General features: G+C 38.3%; 1 protein-coding gene across 1 annotated transcript; it reads left to right on the top strand.

Moving 5' to 3' along the window:
* The first annotated feature begins 4,925 nt into the window (after positions 1–4,925).
* Positions 4,926–24,311, top strand: onecut3b (one cut homeobox 3b). Its single transcript, XM_053486954.1, has 2 exons — positions 4,926–5,973; positions 24,019–24,311. Exons 1-2 carry the CDS (start codon positions 4,926–4,928, stop codon positions 24,309–24,311), a joined length of 1,341 nt encoding a protein of 446 aa, XP_053342929.1.

The following is a 24,311-nucleotide window of genomic DNA, read 5'->3' as shown; positions in this document are numbered from 1 at the left end:
GCTGAGTGAAAAGTTTTAATAGTTAGTTGAAGGGGTATAAAAATGACAGTTATCCATGACTTCAGACATAATATTGACAATACATAGACTTGATCAAGCTCAAGATCAATGACATCCCCAAGCATGGCCCAATAACCATCTTTATATGAACTGATTTAAGTTCACTATCACAGGTTAAGTGATATTTATCCTGTTTATGGATATTTCAGTCCATTTCACTGGGAGACTTCATTTCATCTCTAAAGCTCGAATCGTTTTCAGTATAGGAAAGGATTTTAAAAAAATGTTTTCATGTCATGTTTGGACGTTTCATGCATGCACTGTGCAGTTTTTTTTTTTTTTTGCTTTAAACCCAAATAAAAAAAAATCCATAACATTTCACTATTTCAGAGACTCACCCATTGCATGATTTATTTTTCTTTTGATTTGTCATACATGTGATGTCACGTGCTTCCTGCACGTAGTTCATAAGTGCAATCGTCAGAGGATGACGTGCAATCGTTTGGATTATCCAGTTATAAAAGTAAAAAAAAAAGGAACATTTGATCACGTGTGTTGAACTGGACGTGATTTTATTATTAAGGGTAAAAGATGAGTTTAATAGCCTATGATATTAGTAAATATCTCTTAGTAGGATATTTTAATTAAACAGTAAATGGGATTTGGGATTTTCAGCTCTTCATACTTAATAAAATGTATTTTTATGTCTCAAATAAAATATGAAATGATCTGGATTTCCTAAACTGTTTTTGTTATTGTTAATTACTGAAAAGCACTTATTTAACGTACCTTATAAAGACGCAATGTTTAGACTGCCAGTAAAATACCAGACAATTTGTCCAGCTCTAGTTCATGACTCCAACCTTTGTCTTTTATTCCTCCTGCACAGAGAGCTTCAAATCCGCGCAATTCCATTGACTTAAAGGCTATTGATTTTCGATCACATCGAAGCAGGAGAGAGCAGCGCATCTTCATCTTAAGACACACACACACACACACCATGGTTTTCCTCTCCATTTCTCCATTTTTATCGCGACAATCTTTACTCACACACTCTTTACACGAATAAATCCATCACCTATCAACTTATCAACAGAAAATATATCAAAGGTGGTTTAAACAAATATCTACGATTTTTTAAAGTAATTTCTTTTTTTCGTGTATAAAATAATTTGTTTATTAGGCCTATACATTCTTAAAGAAAGGAAATTAAAAAACAATGTTCAAGCTGAGTAATAAACAACATTTATTTGTTTCATTTCATCAACTGTTTATTCGGCTGGTTTATAGGAAAACACATAAATAAAAAATCGTGAAAAATATGAACACGAGCCATTTAATAAATAACAATAATAATAATAATGATAATGATAATAATAATAATAATTATTATTATTATTATTTTCTGCTAAAACGTCACTTCTCACATAGATATGCTAATTATCTCAGTAATAAAACTTATTGCAACATAATTAAAAAAGAGAGAGATTTTAAAATATTGCTTGAGCTAATTTATACATTCCAGGTAATTGCATATTTTTATAAAACAATCAAAGGAAAAGAAAGTTAATAATAATAATAATAATAATAATAATAATAATTTAAAAAACGTAAATCATTTTAAAACAATATAAGTGCATTAAAAATTATTAGATGAAAAATGTGAAGGCCGTCAGTCTTGGTTTTCTTCTCAGGGCATCAGTTTAGCTGATGATCTTCCTATAGGCTCTAATCAATAGTTCATCAATGCAACAGCTGCTCCACATTTCATCAATTCGAAAAAAAGCACGGACAAATAAAAGATTGTGCCAGATTCAGATTTATCGGCCGTGAAACTAGGCGGACGAAATTATGGAGTGCAAATGCTTTCGGGATTGCCAAGATTCCCTCAATTATAATGCATGTAATAAACTCTTTTTTTTGTCGGGTATAGCTGTTTTCCTTTCCGCTGTGCAGCTTGGCCTAAATACAGACTCTAACGAAATCATAGACCAATATCAAAAAGTGATTAAGAAGGACTTCACAAACTTTTAAAGCTTAAATGGAGTTAGTGTGAAAGTTAAAAAATAGGTTGTGTAATAAAAATCTAATATTACGTATTAATTAGGATTGTTTGTCCCATATGCATAGCTATAAATGTATGTAGTATGCAAACGTATGCAGGTTATGCAATCTCTATGATTAGTATTACATTTTCTTTTTCTTTTTACAATTGGTATTGAACATACACCGACTAAGATATTAGTAGTTAAAACAGTCCCAGAAATACGCACATATCATTAACACAATCTGCTACAATTTAGTTATTTTATTAATATATAACAACTGTATTATTGATTTATTATTAAATGCAGTTTTGTAGGCCACTGTGTGTGTGTTTGTGTGTGCTGTGAATTGAACTTATTTTCGGAATCAAATAAATTTTTTTAATAATACATTTTATTAACAGCCTTGAGAAAAAAGTTTGTTTCGTTTTATATAATGATAAACTTGTTTACATTGTAAAATATAATAAAACGTCTTAAATGAAACTGTTTATTAAACCTATTTAAAATACGTCATAATTCATATATCATGATGCATAAGAACGGCCACGCTGTTGCATCAACATCTGCACTGTTGAATACTTGCACTTTGTTAAAAAATAACATTTATATGTATATTAAATACTAACATTAAAAACCTTTTGTGGTAAGCAGGAGTAAAAAAATATATATATTTTAAAGACGATAAAATGTTGAGGGCATGTTTTTGAGCAAACAGGCCCAGTAGAAAATGGTTTGTAGATGTTTTTCAGTTTGTTCACCCTTAATAGACAAAATATTAACATGCTTAATATGAACCACTTTGTTTTAAAACACAGTTGTGCAAAATAAGTTTCATTAACAAGCGCAGTGTGTAATTAACTTTTATTAACTTACCAGAAGTGTCAGTTTAGGTGTGCTATAAAATGATCTATACATCTAGAAACAGAAAGGTTTCTAAAACATTTTTGAAAGTTCATCCACAGTCACGGATTTACATAAACTTTAAAAACTTTTAATGGGTTATTTTTAATGCACCGAAATAACCCATAAAAGCCTGTACAATTCACGCACAGTCGAAACTCCCTCCTCCACCCTCCCTTTTAAAGCTCAATGAGAGAGCTTGTGTGTGCATAAGTGCAGGTGAATTAAAGGCGAGCGCTTGCGAGCATCCATCACCGTGTGTAGTCAGAGCGCCGATGCTGGGGCTCGCGCTTTGCTGTGCCGCGCGGAGTTAACGGGAACCGTAATTTATTTCCGATAGAAGGCGCTCATCGATAGAGGGACATTAAAGCGAGAAGACACGACTCTCATTTGTGTGCACCGCTCACTGAGACAGCTCTAAAGTGCGGCCATTACATCGCCAGGCCGCTTACACCAACTTAGAGCACTTAAGCTCACCGCTGGAGATTTTACTGGAAAAAGATAAAATGTTTAGTTTTGCACAATTCTGATATTTACCCCACACATGCATCAGCATAGTATATATTTGCTTAGAGCTATACATATAGCTTAATTTAAATTAGGCCTAGATGCATGGTGCCTAAAATAATTTTGCATGTGCGAGCATTTCATCATTTCCCAGGTTAATCGAGTTGATCTAACATTAATGCAAATTAAAATATTTAAAAAGCACAAAAGCACAAACACAATGCCAAAGTGATAGGGTACGTGGTGTTAGGTTTACCTTGGTTGTCCGCTTGGCCAAATCCTGTCCGTTTTTGCAATTCGCTCTCACTCCTTTCTCTGCTCCCAACTTTCTGACCTACACGATTGCTCCTCACCCCGGGTCAGAAAACATCATTAATCAGTGTCAGTCGATATATCGATCTGATTTATCGATGACCACGAAAAGCGAGAGCGTGCACGGTGCACCCCCGCATCAAACAGGCCAAGCTTTCACACTGTTATACCGCATAAGATTTGTTTCAACATTTCCAAAGTAAAAGAAAGGGCCATTTTTAATTACCTATTAAAAAAAAGGAATAATCCGTTCTTACGTAGGAAAATAATATATTTGGTCGTGCATATTTATGATGCACATGATAAACCCATTGGCTACATGTGAATTTTATATTTAACGCATCCGCCCTTAATGTTCAACTATAAAGCTACATATCCTAAGAGTTAACTCAACATTTGGTTTATTCGACATTTATGATTTTGCTGTTTTATATGTAGCATTCATACTCATTGGATAGCAAATCTAATTATATTTGTTAACTTGCACTGGAAATTATAATAAATGCATATTTTATGCATTATATTTAAACCATATACTTTATAACTTATACTTTTCCACAGAAAAGTGAAAAAATTCACCAGATGCTGATGCAGAACGGGTACTTACACTAATAATGAAATCGTTCAACGGATTGGTGGAAAAGGCGCGACTTCAGGACCATAGATAGCGTGCGCGTGACCGAGAAATTTACACACGGGAGCGCGCGCTCGCGCTCGGACGCGGACACTGCGCTCAGCTCCGGTCTCTCGGTAGAAGCGCTGTTGCACAGTGAATGAGCCGCACGCGTGCATCGTCCACTCCACACACACACACACGCGCGCGCGCGCGCTCACACAGACACAGACACATAGACACACACACAGTGACCCTGCTGAAAGCGTGAAGGCGGCGAAGAAGGAGAGCGAGTGTTTACAGCATCATGCTCGACTGACTGATCGTCGACGCTTCTAAATCAATGGATTGGTTTTGAAATCGTTTTCGTGAAAAGAAGAACTAGTAGTAGAAGAAGAAAACAAAAGAAGAAATCTGCTTCTGTGGGAGGTTTGTGGATAGCGCGCGCTGTGCGGAGAGCGAGTGACAGAGCAGGAAAGAAAGAGAAAGAAAGAGAGAGAGGTAGAGAGGGAGGGAGGGAGGCTGATAGACAGTGTTCCTTCAATATGGAACTTACAATGGAGAACATCGGTAACATGCATGGCGTCTCGCACTCGCAAGCGGGAGAACTGATGAACGCGTCGCACGGGAGACCGTCATCATCAGCGTCCCATCGGAACCTGGTGTCGCACGGGCGCTCGGCGATGGTCTCCAGCATGGCTTCTATTCTGGAGGGCACAGCCGGCGAGTACCGGCCCGAACCTTCTCTATCGGGTCACCTGCACCCCGCAATGAGCATGTGTGAGTCGGGCATGAGCCTGTCTAACACATACACGACGCTCACTCCGCTCCAGCATCTGCCCCCGATCTCAACTGTGTCAGACAAGTTTCACCACCCGCACCCGCACGCGCACCACCACGCTGCGCACCAGCGGCTCGCCACGGGTAACGTGAGCGGGAGCTTCACGCTCATGCGGGATGACCGCGGCCTCGCCTCTGTCAGCAACCTGTACGGACACTATCCTAAAGACATGTCCGCCATGCCGCCGCCCTTGTCACCGCTGTCCAACGGGCTCGGCTCTCTGCACAACTCTCAGCAGGCTCTGTCTGCGTACGGGCCGAGTGCGCACCTCGCCAACGACAAAATGCTCTCCGGCGGCTTCGACTCCCATGCGGCGATGCTTTCGCGCAGTGAGGAGCACATAGCTCGCAGCCTGGGGGGCCACGGACACGGCATGATCTCTAACCTAAACGGCATGCACCCTCACGGACATTTGCACTCACAGGCCAACGGATCCATGTTGACCGAGCGCGAGAGGCACGCGGCCGCGGGCGGGCATGGCGTCGGCGGGAGCGGTGGTGGCTCGGGCCAGGTGGAAGAAATCAACACGAAGGAAGTGGCTCAGCGCATCACGGCCGAGTTGAAGCGCTACAGCATCCCGCAGGCCATTTTCGCGCAGAGGATCTTGTGCCGCTCGCAGGGCACACTGTCGGACCTTCTGCGCAACCCGAAGCCCTGGAGTAAACTGAAGTCCGGTCGCGAGACCTTCCGGAGGATGTGGAAGTGGTTACAGGAGCCCGAGTTTCAGAGGATGTCCGCGCTCAGGTTGGCCGGTGAGTGCGCGCTCACGTTTGTAAGTTTTGCAATTGTTTAATGACCACATTGTTAAACGCCGACTGTGACAGAATGAATGTCACAATAGCATGCCATTATCCCAGAGTAATATCTGCAGCGTTGCCAGATTGGATATATATATATAGATATCTCCAAATTTTCTACATTTTGATTTTAAAATAAACTTTCCAAATATTTTTTTTTTATTAAATCCTATGAGTTTTTAATTTAGTGAAAAAATAAATTACGAAATCTGGCAGCATTACAGAACTACTCACCATGTCACTGCTTATATTATTTTCATCATCTGGTCAGTGAATCAGTGCGAGTAGGTTTTGTTTACACCTCAATCCTCGAGAGAGGAAGCGTTTAAACATCAACAACAACAAAACCAAATATGGCTTTGTACATTCTTATACCAAATAACATGTTAATTGTGGAAATGCAAGAATGCAAACTATCCAGTTCTATTATACTTTCAGTATGCATATATCATAGTATGTTCTAATGTCGACAACAAATAAATAAAAATAAATAAAATAAATAAATAAATAAAGAGCAACATTTGTTAAAACGTCAAAAAAAAACAAAACTAAACTACATACAAAACCGACATGTCGTGAATTTAGTAAAATCCCCAGTGCTGAATGAACATATAGGCCCACTCTGTTCAGTTCCGCTGGACACACACACTCTTTAAAAACTATCAGAATTCCATGCTAGCGTTCGAGTTAAGTTAAAACTCAGGTGTTAATTTAGTGCTTAAGATTTTGCTGAGTGTGTAATTAAGCAGTTTCACATGGCTGAGGCCTCTTCGCGCTTTTTTTCCCAGGATTTAACACAGAAAAAGAGAGGCTCTGAATGAGTGCTAAACTGGATGGCCATCAGACATTTAAGAAACGATTTCCTGTCAGCGGCTTGATGAGTGTGTACAGACCGCTCTCTCCCACATCCCACAACAGATGGGGGGGATCTCTCTCTCTCTCTCTCTCTCTTTCTCTCTCTCCGAGGCCGTGCACGACGGGCTTTCCTGCAAAAGGTCACGTTTTGCGATATGGGCCATGTTAACCCCAGTGCACCCCTCTTCAGCCAACCTCTCGAGGTCCAGGTCCTGTGTACAGTAACCTACTTCATTTTATGAACCGCACGTATATCACACATCCCCTCTCTCTCGGTGAATGCTTTCTCAAAAGAGAGAGGTTCTTTAAAATATAGCTTCAACTTCGTGAATATTCATAAAACACACAATCAATCGGTGTCTAATTACTTATTAGGTATGAGATTATTAGTTGTATGCTCATCTGTTATCTTTTGTTTTTCGTCTACCCTTATAATGCGTTTAAACGCCAAAGTGCGACGTCCAAGAAGGTAATAAATGAATAAATAAACACACAAACAAACAAACAACAAACAAATCGCAGTTTAAACCATTAACCCCTTCTCAAGAGTTCAGCTTAATACCTATCCCCCCCACTATCCCCCCCCCCCCCCCAAAAAAAAGAGTCTAGGCTTTATTTTGCGTCGTTTGGGTCTCTTTCCCTTCTTGTATTTGAGTAAAACACACTTACTTTAATGCGCGAATCACCAATGAGCTGTGATTAAATGATGATTACACGCAGGACAGATTAACATCCACCTATCTTCCGGTTTATTAATCCCCCTCCCGCCCTTTTTGCATTAACATTTTGGAACAAATATGGCGCAAATATTAGTGCATCCTACAGGGATGGACACAATACCCATCTAACCCCAGGGCTTTCCAGTGTTCGCCTTTCGTTGGGATCCAGTGTGACCTCCAGCCGATCAGAGGCACGTCCCTTTAAATGAAGCGCACGGATCGATACTCGATTGGGAACTGGAAGCGCAGATATAAGTGCACTGCTGCTCTCCGGATTTCATGTAGCTCGCTATGGTTTTAATGCTTTCCTATTAAACCCGTCACACACTCATTTATGTTGGGTATTTTATGAGAAATGCAGGCAGTTGGATTTCTTTGCTCAGCTGTTGCCATTTGGATTCTTTTCAAAAGGAATCCATTATGGTAAATATAAATATTATAATGCAACTATACAACTAGATTTGCACCTTATATCCAGTGCCAAATCACTCCAGTAAATTAAAGGTGAAATTGTACATTCTCACACTAAATTCAATACCTTTCCTTGTGGTATTCTCAAAGCTATCTTTCACCCATAAAGCACATATATAGTGCACCTTTACCCTAAAATGAATTTTACACTAAATGTACAGTAAGAGGAGATGAATTATAAAGGTACAAATGATCAAAGTACCACTCTAGAAACAAGAAAAATATACTGTAGCTTAGTACCCTTTTACCTTTATAATTTTCGTATAAGTTCGGAAAGCTTTGATAAGCAGTAATCAATATAGGTTAATACGATGAAGTCACGAGCATAGGTTTTGTTAGGAGTAAATCCCAAAACAAAAGGTTGATAGAGATGCTGTGCCATGAAACCATGCAGAAATATTGCTTTCCAATAGGGCTATGGGAAATTCAATGACCACTTAGACATCTCTACATCCATTTATCGGTCAAACAATGAATTCTGCAACTGCTGGATTGTTAAAGCAACCAAAACAATGTAAACGACGAATATTAATGTTTGAAAAAACATTTCAAAAAACCTTTTAAATTATATCTAGTTTTCCAAAAGTCACATTTCTCAGAGTGATTGTAAAATAGCAAAAATAAGCTAGCAAGCGATGTAATAGATTTAAAATGCATGCCTCCACGGACTATTAACTGTAAATATGGTGGACAGTACGTCTTAAAATCCCATCTGTTTTACATCCCACTATCTCATCCACAGATGCATATTCATCTGATGTTCTCCATTCAAATAAGGTCAAGAGTTATTAATCTACAGTGCATGCTGTGGTGAAATACTTCACTCTATAGAGTTAGGGTTATAATATCAAATTTATTATGATCCCAATCGATGCAAGATTGGAATCTCTTTCTCTTAGTCTTGTGGAGGCGGTATGGATTGCCCGTTCCTAGACCCTTGAGACAGGGTCTCGCGGTTAGGGAGGGCAGCATTAGTGACCTGCGCGTGGACACACGTCCAATCTGGGTGCGTTTGAATGCCTAATGGATAGCCGTGATTAATTGCTTCTCAGCACAGTCAAGACACTCTCTCTTTTTCTCTCCCTCTCATCCATAATGATTAAATTATTCATTAACAGAAATAACAGATGTTTTAATACCTAGGGAGGAATAATTGCTGAAGTATGGTATTGAAAGTGAAATTTTTTATTTTTTTACACTTTTCATTTGGATCTGGTACAGTTTAATTAATCTCAAATCCAACATATTCCTGAACATATTCTTGTATCCTAGTTATAGATACAATTATGTACCTTTGTAGAATAAACCGAGCTCATCTGACTTCTTGCTGAATCCAACTTCTACTTGAATTGTTCCTTCCTGCATGCTCTCCAGGCCACAAGTACGAACAGGCTAAAGTGTGACAGTGTGAAATAATAAAAGCCTGTTTGTGAAGACCCCATGCAGGAGCTCAGTGGGTTGATTATAGTGTTGTTCTCACTCTGTGGCTTCACAGTGAAGGGGATGACAGGGTTCAATCACCTAGAAGACAACAAGTTAAGAATTTACTGTGAACCTGTTGTTAGGATATTTCACTTTCCCACAGTATCTAACAGGGATAGGAATCACCAGGGACCACCCGATAAGATCTTATCACGATACCCAGATGTTGATTCGATTTGTATTGCGATTTTATGAATATCATGATTTTTATAAATATCCAGGTTAAAGATGATTATTTTTTAGGTACAAACTCAACAAATAATATGCTCCAACCGCTGCCTGCCAATGTGTGAATAGTTTAGAGTGCCACCTGTAGGATCATAGAGGAACTGCAACATTTTACTACCTCAAATTCAATCAGATATAAATAAAAATGCAATATTAATAATAATAATAATAATAATAGAGTCAGTGCTTATAACTGAAACAGTTTCCCCCTAATATATATCTATCTAATATATTGTCTCAAATTGGTCTAAAGTATCGAATACTTGTACTCTATAAGTTAAATACTTGTACTCTATAAGTTAGTGTGAATACTAAATCTTGTATTATAAGCTTAAAGTAATGATCTATGCATCAAAGCTAAACTCCTTCTTGTGCCATTTTCTGGACCTAGTTAGAAGGAAAAGGATGCTTATGTCCAAGCTGACAATGTCTAAGCATTATTATAGATCAGTGAGCTTAATATCACATGCTAACCATCCCATCTTAGCATCCTTTCATTATAAGCATCGTTGGCATTATTGTCTGAGGTAGCTATTCTTTTACAGAACGTCAATGCCGAGAAAAGAGCTCGGTAGAAGAATACTTGGGTGATGTCCAGCACTTCTGTAGAGTAGGCTATAGCTCAGAGAGATATTACAAGAGCTCTCCAGACTGAGCAACATACTCATAACAGGCTCTTCCCAATGAACGCCAACATCAAGTGGTGTGTAGGATTTAATTAAGAAAGCCTCAGTAGTACCTTTTGTCTTACAAACAATTTTGCTTCGGATTAGAACTCATGATATGAAACACGGAGTAGGATTCGAGTCATTTGGACCGATTATTGTGATGCTTTACTATAATCGGTAAATGGCCACTACCGATCACCAGTGGACCAAATTAAAATGTAATATGATACTTGAAGTATCAACATTTATTCTGGATGATTTCATGATCTGTACAGATACTGTGATCTATGTCTGTGATCAATGCAATGATTCACATTTATAAGTTATAACTAAATACTTTATTACTTTGTAATAAAAAAAATCTTGCACCTAATGCAAGAAGAAAACAATGACCTTTGTCTCGGTGTGCACTGCATGCATTAGGCTTCGACTGCATTGGTGTATGCAGACGTATGAATTTATAATATTATTTGATCACGGAGTGCGCTGTCTCGTTACGCAGCCTGGGGACGAATTAAAGTCAATTCAATTTTAACATGCAATATCTGTGCCTTTTCTCGATGAATAACAAGCAGCAAGGGAACAGCTTTAGTGAAGCGAATACATCAAATTGCTCATCTCAGGAAATATCATAATTAAATGTAAGTTGAATCCAAAAGTGAAAGTCAGCAGTTGGTGAGAATCGCTGGCAGTGACAGAATCCCAGACTCCACCACCGCTCCCGTTCTGCCGGGCCACATACCGCCATTTAAGCTTGTGCTGCTCCTGCGGCTTTGTCATTCTCATATGTTTGCCTGGCTTTGTACGTATGAGGGATCAATAACATAGCTTCCCATCCCCCCCTTTCTCTCCTCTCTCTCTCTCTTCTGCTTCTTTCTCTGCAGCACATCACAAAAAATGGCCTGCCATCCATTACGACTGCCACAGTAGTACAGAATAAGATCTGTCGATGGGGTAGATTTAAAAAAAACAAACAAAAAAAAAAACAATGGCTGATTTTGCAAGATGCTAAAGAGATTTCTAGTGAGGTCCAGTAGGCCAAGAATCCTTGCGCTGAAATGTTTGCATGTTCATCCTATTCGTGTAGGCCGCAGTGTGTGAGAGTTATTATTATGCATGCGTTTTAATGTATGAGCTATCTTAGGTATGAGCGAGTGACGTGTGACTGAGTACAGACTCTACAATCAATATCTAGCATTTAACATGTAGTTCTCGCTCGCTTTTCTCGAAATTTGTGCTGAAGTGATGTTTGAATGCATGCGACACGTATTAAACATATATGATAGTGGATAATGGTTATGACAAGGCCACATCGTGTGTTCCAGAAATGAGAGCATTTGCAACACAAGCATCAAATAACATCAGTTACAAGATTATGTAAATGCACCCATGCATATACTGTACATAGATTGCTTTTATTTTAAAAAAAAGCCAATCTAAAGACCTGTTTCTGATATTATGATTTAAATTATTACACATGTACCTATTTAAACTTCCATCACATCATTAATTAATGTACTCTAAAACATAATATTTATTAATCACTGCAAATTATTCCATAACAAGCTTGAAACTAGGAGGAAATGAGTGTGTCTGGATCTCAAGCGAGTAAGTGCTCCGAATACTATTATAATCCTTATCATTTTAAAGACTTCAATAGAAACAGACACCGTCCGTTTGTATGTCCGTGTTTATAAGTAGAAATGCATTAAACACAAAAAAGAGCAAGTCCCTGATGGTCTAGTTTTAAAATAGCTTCATGTCAGGAGCCAGAATAAGATACAAAGACACACACACATATACACACACAGCTTCTGTTTCTTGCAGTTCAAAAGATTTTTTTTTTTCTTTTTGGGGGGGAAAAAAAATCTGTTTAGTATCTCCTCTCATCTCCTCCAAACTGTGGAAATGAATGTAAATATGCTTCAAACTCCCCAAAACGTCGAATCGTACGCGAAGAAATGTGTGCTCGGCGAGATAAAAGCAGACGGCGGGGCACTGCGATTGATTGAGGGTGGGAGAGATTTGACTTTGTGAAAAGCAGCAGATCGAGGCGAGCTGCTGAAATGATCGATTCGGGCGTTAATAATTGATAAGCGTGAGGGGAAGGCAGGGAGGGAGGCGAGGGTTGTGGCTGCTGTAACCAAGTCAGTTCTCGGTAAGCAAAGTGGAACGTGCGGTGAATGTTTAGAGACAACGTTAACGTTGCTGGAGATGCATGGCAGGGACGGGGCCCCCCAAAAAAATAAAAACCTCGGAGAATCCGGGCCAAGCACTCGTGAAGCGTAGGAGTATTTTGAGGGTGTGGTTAGGGGGTGTGTGAGTGCGTGTAGAAGATGAGAATGCTCGGCTCATTATCATTTCGTGTTCGTCAGCAAATACAGTACAGTGCAATCCAAGGTTGTAATTTGAAGGTTGGACAGAGGCATGTATTGTATTCAGGGTCACAGGGTGGGTGGTTTGTGTGTGTGTGTGTTTGGATATCAAATCCGTGTAGATGCATGTGTGTGATGTGTAGGTATGTACACATGGGTTTACTGTATATCCTCCCATGTACCGTGTGTGTTAAAGCAAGACAAGAGCACTCATGGGAGACATTGTGTCTATGTATGTATGCGTGTGTCTGAGTGTGCCTGAGTGTGTTGCAATATTAGTGTGAAAGTGCATGTGTGGGCATGTGTGTGTTATGTGTGTGTGTTTATGAGTGTGTATGTGATTGGGTTATAGAGTGTGCCTGTGCTATATATTGTTAAGGCTTATCTGACTTGAATCTCTGACTCTGAATCTGTATTGATTTCCTTTCCCCTGCTCTCTCTCTCTCCCTCCATCTCTGGGGCTCCCACCAGCAGCAGCTAGCCAAGCAGACACACACACACACACACACACATACACACATATACACAAGGAACAGCCAGCAGCAGCAGCCAGTCAAGCAAGGGCCTTTGCTCACAATTCTTTCCCACCAACAGATTTTTGGTTTCTGCAAACACACACACACACACACACACACACAGACAAAAGAACAGATTCTATTTGACGGCAGAAAGCATTCTCCCAGCTGAATACATTCAGCCACAGACATCGTGGTAAATATAATAAAGGCTTCCATTAATCATTGAACAGTCGAGTATAAATGTGTTTGTGAAGACATAAACAATACGAGACGCACGCGCTCACTGAGTCTTTATTACTTGTGTTGTTCTTTATTTTCCTCAATACAATGCCTTTGTGTGTTTTTAAAAATCACATCGTGCAATTATTAAATATTACTACTAACACCGTTAAAAGTACCATAATGAGCAGCAAATCTGTGTTTATTGTCTTATATAATGGGAATGAATGAAAAACCATTTCGTTTATCACTTGGCTTCACTTCTTTGGAATTTTGAAATTTTACATGTTGAAGTATTTGTACCATTAATCAATATTGTACATAACTTGTATACTGAAATAACTTCACATCAAGCTGATGTCTGGTACAGCTCACATGTTAGCACACATGCATTAATTACTCTCTCTCTCTCTCACACACACACGGACAAACACTTCCAATCATGTGCAATCAGTTCTTCGAAGGATTGCACTTCACTGGTATACTGATGTGGTATATGTCTTAAAGCTTCTGTAAATTTATTTAACCTTGGTAAGTGAATGTAGTCTATGTTTAACACTTAATCATGTGGCATATTTGGACCAGTACCAATTTAGATTCCTGCTTTTTGTTTAACTGTTTATTTTCTCCTGTATCATTTTATTGCTTTGAGGTTTAAAACATATACCGGCTTCAAATGTTCAATGTTCTCAAGAGCAAATAGTGAATTATATTAAACATATACAGTATGATTTAAACAAAAGAAAAAATGCCTTTATAAATTAAATTCCTCACTTTAATTTTAATGAATGCACACAACCTTATTGATTTATTGACTTGCGTGTAATAACCTAGTAATAACCGAGCAAATAAGATTTAATGACACTACACAAGAAATCCAAAACGCCTGAGTTTAAGAGTGAATTCTGAAGTTAGCACCACAGTCTGTTCCGTAGAGATGCTAGTAAAGGGCTCTAACAGCATAATGTGGGATTAATATAAGATCTGTTATAGATCTTTCACTTCTCGGCTTCCAGATCAATCCATCTGTCTATGAATGGCATTTAATTGAGCTGCTCGCCATAGATCTGGCTCGTCAGATGTTTGTCCACTGAGCAATTGATTTTGGTGAGCAGTTAGGAAACGGTGTGCACACACAGGAACTGCCCCTGACCTGAAATATAGGAATGCTTGGTTTCTATTACACTGCTCTCTAAAGGCCAAACTTACTGTGTAATGTTCCCACACGACTCTTATCCAATTAGTGTGGAGATGTTAAGAAGAGGCCACACTCCTTAGATACGCTTAACGGGTGCCATGCCACAAATCTGAGGAAAGAGGAAATGTAGAAGTTGATCCTATTACAGAAAAGGAGAAGTATACTGTAGTGTGTCTACTTATAGTCAAGCGGGTGTTAAACAGCACAAATAGCATGATTGTAATGATTAAATCAGTGCCTATGTTTTAGAACATTGTTTTTACCATTTATTCCTTAATGTTGCATGAGTTCAGGGTTAAATATTCAGCTGTTTGTTTGATTTTCCTATCTTTACATTGCATTCCTGATTTTAATCTATACTAAAAAAAAATTCAAATGTGTCAAAACTCTCCATCTGACTCTCTTTAACTGAGTGTTGTGAAAAGAGGCTTGGAAAAAGAAAACTTTAAGGCAAGAATAACCTGCATTTAAGGTTATCAACGCGTTCTTGCATCACCTGCTGTGTCTGGGTTGTTTGGAGTGATGCACAGTGCAAGCAACACCCTGACTAGACTGGAGCAGTTTCCTAATTACAGTTTGGTAAGTAAATAAATTCAGTCCGAGAAATAAATCCATTGTGTTGCCCCGTGTAGGATAAAACTCCACCAAAAATGTGTGTATGTGTTTGTTTGTGTGTGTGTGTGTGTGTGTGTGAAGTTTTATCATGGTGTGTGCGAGTTCGTGTATGTGCGCGTGCGTGTATGTGTGTGCGCGAGCGCAGGGTTTGAAACAAATTGCGACATTATTATTATTATTATTATTATTATTATTATTGCGGTGTTAATATGTCGCTTCTTAACACCCTGACTTGACTGACGATCACGAGGCGTTTATTTGATCACATTCCATACATAAAATATAAAATCCTATAAACAAAACTATAAATAAAATAAGGTTAAAAAAATTACTCACAGCTTTAAAATGCAGCCTGATGTTAAGTTATTATTATTATTATTATTATTATTATTATTATTTCAGTTCGCCTTAAAAACTACCCACCCATTCACTGTATCATGGCGCTGCATTTAAAAGCATATATTTATATATTTATTTCAACGTGGGTCTTTTATACAATACGTATTAATGATTTTATTTATTTATTTATTTATTTATATACTAATTCGTTGAAATACAGTGCTTTGTAAGTAAACAAAACTTAAAGAAATCACAGATGTATTTTATTATTATTATTTTTTTTACAATAGTCTTAAATATTGCCTACTAATCTTAAAAGTAACTACGATATATCTATAGACATTGCCTTATATACCAAGTAACATCCTCCGTTTGTATTGTACAATTAAAAACAATTAAATTTGGTTCAACAATTATGAACTATTAGCTTCAACACACACACACACACACACACACACACACACATATATATATACATATATATATATATATATATAAATGTAAAACTATCATTTACAAAACGAAAAAGAAAGTTTCTTGTGCTAAGTCTGTGCACTAGTCCTATTGAAACGCACGCTTGTATATAGGCTGAATGGCGACAGTTTAACCTGCAGTACGCCGCATGCTGGTGTTATGTATACCATCCACACGTTTGTAATATTTCTAATTTTGTGTCCTCTCTTGTACTATTCCACTGCTGATATTTTGTTCATTTTGCTGGCTGGAGATGGAGATGACACGGTGTAAAATTCATCTTTTGATGGAAATGTGAGGATAGAATAGAAATGGCTTTATTCCTGCTACGGGTTGGATCTGAGAGGATCTCATCAATGTATTGACGGAGAAAATTGACTTAACGCTTAAATCACCCATAAAGAGCCAGGATGCAGAGCTTGGCCATGAAGAATCATATTCAAGTCTCACTGACTTCCATCATCACCACTGCACTTGTGGTAAAACATTAATAAAAAAAAAAAAAAAGAAAGCAGATATTTTGTAACATTTTACATAAACAAAACACTAGGCTGTAAGATCTATCACCGGGCTACACCGACCTTTTAGTAGACTTGTGAAGACTTAACACAATAATGCTGTATTCTACAAGAAACTTCCTGAAGCTTCCCGCTATATTCGCCAATTTAACCATTTTTAAAAAGAAAAAGCATTTATTACTGAAGTTACTCTGCAGTTAACTCTCTGGATAGCTTCTTTTCACCGCACCCCAAAAAACAAAAGCTCGCGTCTGTGGATCGATCCTGAGCCCAGCGCTTATAGCTGCATGCTGCGGTTAGTTATTGATCGCGGCCTCGGCTCTCTCTCAAACCAACACTCAGGATGTGTCCCAAACCGAAAACTACACAGGCTACTACTTACTTATCTGCAAACCCAGACCATAAACTGCTGTTCAGTGTGGGTTTACTTATACAGCATTAAAACCACACAGAGTCATAGTGTAAAGCATACACTCAGTACTCATCGTCTCTTAATCTAGACTGCAGTTACATTTTAGAGCACACACTCGCATATCCACACAATGAAATCCCCAGTGTTAACACTTTGAGAGTTTATTTGAGTTCCATAGACGTATACAAAGATTGCACAGTGTTAAATCCACACTTATGCATTTTCTGTAAATAAAATACATACATTTTTATTTTTGTTTAATTTTTTAGTTTACCCCCATGTATTCCATAAAGGTAAAATGATTCTATAGTCCAAAGACCAGACTGAAACTGGATGTAGGCGTGTGGCTTCGGGGAGAATTACATGCACTATAAAATAATTTATCTAGAGAATAATTAGTGTGCTATTTGAAATAAATCAATAAAAACGCATTTGAGCTTTCTGACCTCAAATTTGAACACCATCACATTTAAACAAATAGGATGAGCAATGTGCCTGAATTTCGTTCTATTTTTGCCTCCAGTGAGGTCCTAAAAAAGAAAGATGGTGACCCCCAGTCACAGCTGCTTGTACAAAATGGGTAGTGATATTTCTTAAGAATTTGCAAGTGTGTGACTTGAGACACACCATCTAGAATGAATTATAAAAATAAATAAAGAAAGAAAAAAAGAACTATAGATATGATATGAATTAAAAAACTCATAAAAATTAAACTGCCCAATTTTTTTTTGTGTTATACTATTTCTGAATTTTTTGTGAATACCTAGTTATAAATGTTGCAACATATATAAAAGGAAAATGCATAAAGTAATAAATTACATATATATAAATGTCAAAAGTATTTTAGATATATAAAAATATATATAAAATATATGTATATGTAAAATACTTTTGAATTGTTCTGGGTTTTTTGTCACATCACTCGGACTCACTCTGTGGTCTCACTGGAGACCCCTTCCGAATGTAAAAACAAACAAACAAACAAACAAAACAAAAAAATCAGAAACATCAATAAAGTGTCATCTGATTTCAATATGCCATTCCCTCCACTAATTTAGCATACTTTAGGGTCATTACCATTTCACCCACTCCAATTTAATAGCCATATGATAGAATATAGAATTTTATCACATTGGTAAGTATCAATAAAGAAGCAAATAAAAACACATTATATTAGTCTTTTACTGTCCACTGCAATCTCCACCTCTCATAACTGCCAGTTTATGACAGCACTTCTGAACAATACAGAGCTGGCCTAAGCACTGTTCGGGGCATATCATTTGGGATGCTGGCATGGAAAGGAGCTATCTGTGTTTACCGTATAATGTTCAATACACGAAAAATGCTCTTACAGCAATCAAATAGCCTAAAAGTACAGCACAGTATTCAAGAGAACAGAAGAAAATATTGCTTTCGGCCACAACCATAGAGGACTCCATCCATCTTAGTGATAACATACCAATAAGTGTGATTACCACTGGATTACGAAACTAAACAGTCTCAGGCAATTAAAATGTAGTTTGCAAACAGGCAAAGAACAAAGTAGGCTTTCATTTGTAAATGTCTCTGGAAAGTATTCTTGGCTTTTCACAAACATACACAGTCTCTCACACACGCACAGGTGAGGGAGCCCTATAATATAATGTAATATAATATAATATAATATAATATAATATAATATAATATAATATAATTAACTTCTCAAATAAGTATCACAGCAGGTGTTCAGTCTGTTCTTGAATTGTCAGATTTTTCATAAAATGATTGTATTATTATATCATTATATTGTTTTGTAATATATCATATTATATAATATATTTTTCCCTGGTAATTTTTTTTATCAGATGCAGTCAAAATAACAATATTTATATGTAGCAGTACCAATGGTAAATAATAATAATAATAATAATATTAATAATAATAATAATAATAATAATAATAATAATTATTATTATTATTACTTTGTCATGGTGTGATTTCTATTTTCTTAAAATGACCCTTATTTATACACACGCGGTACACACACACACACACACACACACACACACACACACAAATTTGTATTTGTACCATTGCATTTGCCTTTTAATCTCATGTTTATAGGTAAATCTATAGGCCTAGTAAACGTCCATTTATTTATGTAAAAATGGCCTGCTGCTCCTCAGGGAACACAAAGAAGCAAATTTGTTTGCAGTGTGGAAAACGCCTGAAAGTAAATGACTGGTTAAGGAAAACAGACATTATGTATTAAATTATCAGTGTATTAGTGCCAACACTCACTCATTACGTTATAGAGTATTGAGTCGGTAGAGTCGGAGCCAGAGAAAGCTTGGCATGGCCTCGGGTGGGTGAAGACTGAATTAAAGAAATGCCCCATGAAATGGTCCAAAAGCACGGATCAATCGATATTAACGGACTATTGCTCTGTAAGAAAACTCGAACCGTGGACCGGAACGGGTTTGCGCGTGGGCCACACACGAAGCCACACCTACATTTGCCTACCACTGCATAGCAATCCAGATGCAGGACCAGTCTTACACATTCTGGTGCATAAAAATAGCCTAAAGATATTAAAGCTAATTTGTGCTCGGTTCACGCCTGGAGCAGTAAATAAACTTTCATTTTGAGCTCCGTCCCCCTATTGATAATCGATAATTTGATTCTGATTGGTTATTTAATTACTTATGATTGTTTATTTAGCTCTGCGACTATTAAATTTACTACTCTACTACCAGCTTCATTAAAAGACAAACTAGACACGATAAACATTCCTAATCACACCGTATTCACATTTTAGTGCACTAGATAGTGCATTTTGCCGGTTAATACATTGTTTCTGAAAACATAGTAATGACGCACACCTGAAATTCCACAATGCATTGGGATAAGCAGTGTCCACATGACCTACCCGAGCACCCATAATGCAGTTCGTATTTTGTAGGCTAGGATTATGACGCTGACCTCGTTATGTAACACAAGAAGCCATGGCATGAGTTTTACCAGGTAAATTTGGCAATTTCATCCTTACTAGTGGCATTAACTATTTAAAAGGACGTCATATACTAACAATGTCAGGGTTCCATTTGGCTTTTAAACTAGCCCATGTTGCGCAGATTGAACTCACCCAGGCTAGTGCACTATTCGCCATAATAAACCGTAGAGCCTCCTCTCTGACACAAATAAAGCACTTTGTTTGGAAATTGTTAGGAGTGTTTTATAGTCTAAATACGCATATTTAAAGAGAATGACGTCATGCATCATCTGCATGTACCTCTGGAAAAATTATTTGTCACAGACTTTTAAAGCAATTTACTAATATTTGTAGGACTTGACTGTTTTTGTTTTATTATTATTATTTTTGAATAGCGCCTAAAATATTTTTTCCCAAACACTAATCTCAATTGGGAACCTACACATTACAAACATTTAATACATTACAGATATAGTATATTAGGGTGTACGTAATTTCTAGATTTTAATTGAACAAATACAAGGAAACCAGTGAGAGCTTTTAAATGTGGTTGATATTGACTTCAAGCTTGAGCATTTAGACTTTCATTGTTGCAAAACCCCCACACACACTTATGTGTCAAAAGAAGCATTTAATATCAATAATTAAGTAGAGATTAATTTCATAATGATTTGTACGTTTAAGTTTAATTTAGTTTAATTTAAGTGCTTTGTGTGAAGATTTTGTTTGTAGCGTTTGCATTTGCACAGGTTGTAATTTGTGTTGACGTGTAGCCTATACACAACTATAACAGCATAACGTTGAATTAAGGCGTGCTGTGTTAAATCTACAACTGGAGTGATCATCTGTGTCCGTTTAAACAGAAGCACCACAGGTGTGCTGTCAATAGGGGGACAGTCAGTCCACTCAACCCGTCCGTTCACTGTTTTCGCAAGACAGAATGCAGTTGTTTGGTCGTTTTGATTGCACCATATAGCCCTGCGGAGTTTTGCGGTAATTATGCATTGTGTACATTAAGCAGGCAACTGCATCACATCCGTTTAAAGCTGTTGGACTCTGGAGAATAGACGAGGTTATGCGTGAAATTGGACTACGGGGAGAAATTTATTGACAGCTACGCCTGTTATTTTGCCTCAGCCTGAACATCATAGCCTCCATCCATACTGCTCTTTATTCTACACTCAGCCATGAAACGACCTCGTGGAGAGCTTTTTGCAAAAGAAAAAAAGGCAAAATGAAATGAAAGGCTATATGAAATGAAAGCCTGCACATCTGGATGCAGACTCGAGCTGCCGATTACGGCAGTATGTGTCCTCGGTGTTTTGAACACGTCGGATGGATTTTTTCCCCCTCTTTCTTTCTTTATGGAATTCACGGCTATAGCTCGAGTTTTAATGCACGAGGCAGAAACGCGCGTCTTTGCTTCTTTCAGTCTGCGCGCGGCTGTGGCCCTAAAAGCTGCACTGATCGATTTTCCCCCGTTTTCTCCTGCGCACGTGGTCCAGCAATCAGGGCCCCCTTCCCGCGCGATCGACCCGTATTGATCCCCCCGAGCCCAGCGCGCGCCCGCTCACGGTGAGGCGCGAGAACCGCACCGGAACGACTGACATCAAGAGGCAGAACGTGGGAACGAGCGAGAAGGTGCTAGTCTTGCGCTCGATAGCAAACGGAACAGGCTGAAAAATAGGTCGTTCATTTGATAGATTACACAGATTCGTCTAGGCTTTGTAGGTGTGCAAAAAAAAAAGTGAAGAAAAAATAAAACAAAGAAATTAAATATGCGTCCGTGCGCACAGATGTTGTGAATTAAGGTGTGTTTGGATGCAAATACATTTCTAAGTGCAGTTTGCGATTTAATGTGTCCTTCATGCATGCTGTAGAATTATACCGCCTACATGCAAGGAATAAAATACTGTTAGCTGAACGAGTTTAACATCTTGTAGTTTAGTAAATTAATGCTCGATGCAGTGTTTAAGCACTAATGAATTGTTCTGCCCATATAATGCAGGTGGTTTAAGTGTACATTCTTATGTGCGTGTGTGTGTGTGAGTGAGTGAGTGCATGAGCGCGTGTGTGTGAATGTGATGTGCAGTGGTATATGAAAATGATGGATGAGTGTGCTGTTGCTTTAGATGGCAGCAGTAAACTGATTTGACTGTGTAGGAGAGATCGATCGGCTCATGGCTCTCTGTAATTAGACATACAGCGCTAGGGCCTGGCTTTTCCACTCTCAGCACAATCTCACTGGGGGAACCCTCGCTGCAACACACACACACACACACACGCATGCACGCACACAAACACACACTCCGAAATAGACGATGCAAAGAGAGGGCGCGAGGCAGACAGACAAGAAGAGAAAAGGAGAGGAAGTGAGCGTGCACGGGTGAGGGTGATGGATGCTTGGGAGAAAGAAATGAAAGTACACCAAACTGGAAGATGCTGTCAGTACTAGGCCACGAGCATGCGCAGTTTTACATAGGCTAATGACGCACGCAAAGCCACGTTTAGATAAATAGATATATAAAATGGAAGAGCATAAAACATAGATAAAAAGCTAGGGAATTAAATGTTGCGTTTGTGCATTTAATTGCCACTTTATGAAGCGTGCATAAAATAAAGTAATTTGGCTGTGTAGACAAATAACAGTTTTAAAAGCAAATGATCAGCGTTTATTGCCATCTTCCGCACATTACTCCTGGTTTAGAGAGAGAGAGAGAGAGAGAGTCCCTTTTGCCATATTGTCGGCCTCATCTGTTGAGTCGGCAAGGTTAAAAGGAAGCCCTAGCATATGAATGTAATACCTCTGAATGAGTCCAAACAGCTTGGAGTGGGATAGTGGATTTTGCTCGAGGGTTCTCTGATATAAGTCCCTGAGGATGACAGCTTCCTATTAAACACCGCTCGCGCGCGCGCGCGCACGCCCGCACACACACGCAGACACACACAGATACATATTCATATTTTGCTCTTCGTGCTTCAGGCAAGCACCCCCGACAGAAAAAAAAAAATCGAAGCATTGAACTCAAAAATATGATTTTAAAATTTTGGGTGGGTAAAATGTGTTAAGAGGCTTTTCAAAAATAAACAAATAAACAAATAAATAAATAAAAGTGTGACGGATGAGTTCAGGTTGTGATGTCACCAAGATGATCATGATTTAATAATGTTGTAGGCAATGCTAACTACCTAAAGTATGTTTTTGTGTATTTTTTAAATTTGTTAGCTACCCAGAATTGTCTTAACGTGATTAAAACTTTAAATTGAAAATTGAATTGAAAATTACAACAACCAAAAATATTTTACACAAAATAAGGTCAGTTAGTCCAAATTCAGCCATGTAAGCCCTTAGACTATTTCGCAGCTATGAATTTTTATATATAATTATAAGAAAGTACTTATTTACTAAAAAGATCTAAAATAACCCCTAATACATTTCCAATCCACAATTATATATTACTGTTATAAATGTATAATGCAATTAAATATAAGGTTAACTCTTTATAGATTTCTTTATAAATATGTCTAGCAAGCTGTCATTTTCCTGGTTGGTAACATCAATGATATCTTGTGTATGTATCTTTTACTTTCAAAGCTGCAAGTGGTCTATATCCCATCTCAGTGTCATGTAGTCCTTGAGGTTCTGGTCTACAGATACATGCTAAAGATAAAGAAACAAAGATCTACCTATGAAGTCAAGCTACAGGTTGCTACCTTGGAATCTAAAAGTATTTATATACTGTTGACTTGTTTTAAATATGTTAAATCCTACTTTGTCAAACCCCCCTGTGATTCCACATGCCTTTACACTGCATCATGGTTTCATTTCTCATCAACTCTATGCACATGACCGCACGGCAATCTATATTTTGATTTGCGGCTTGCTTTATTGGTATTTCTATTCAGTGTGTCTGTGACTCTCTTGTTCTGTGTGTTAGCCTGCAAAAGGAAGGAGCAAGAGCAGCACAAAGACCGCAACCTGGCGCCCAAGAAACAGCGGCTGGTCTTCACCGACCTGCAGCGGCGCACACTCATCGCCATCTTCAAGGAGAACAAGCGACCCAGCAAAGAGATGCAGATCACCATTTCGCAACAGCTCGGACTGGAGCTCTCAACCGTGAGCAACTTCTTCATGAACGCCCGCCGTCGCTGTGTGGACCGCTGGCACGAAGAACCCAGCACCAGCCCTGGGCAGCCTGGCACTTCAGCCACCACTTTCTCCAAGGCTTGA

This window comes from Clarias gariepinus, chromosome 25 (assembly GCF_024256425.1).
Source record: "Clarias gariepinus isolate MV-2021 ecotype Netherlands chromosome 25, CGAR_prim_01v2, whole genome shotgun sequence".
Classification (NCBI taxonomy): Eukaryota; Metazoa; Chordata; class Actinopteri; order Siluriformes; family Clariidae; genus Clarias; species Clarias gariepinus.
Note: the sequence above shows the minus strand (reverse complement) of the source record. Positions and strands in the feature narration are given on the sequence as shown.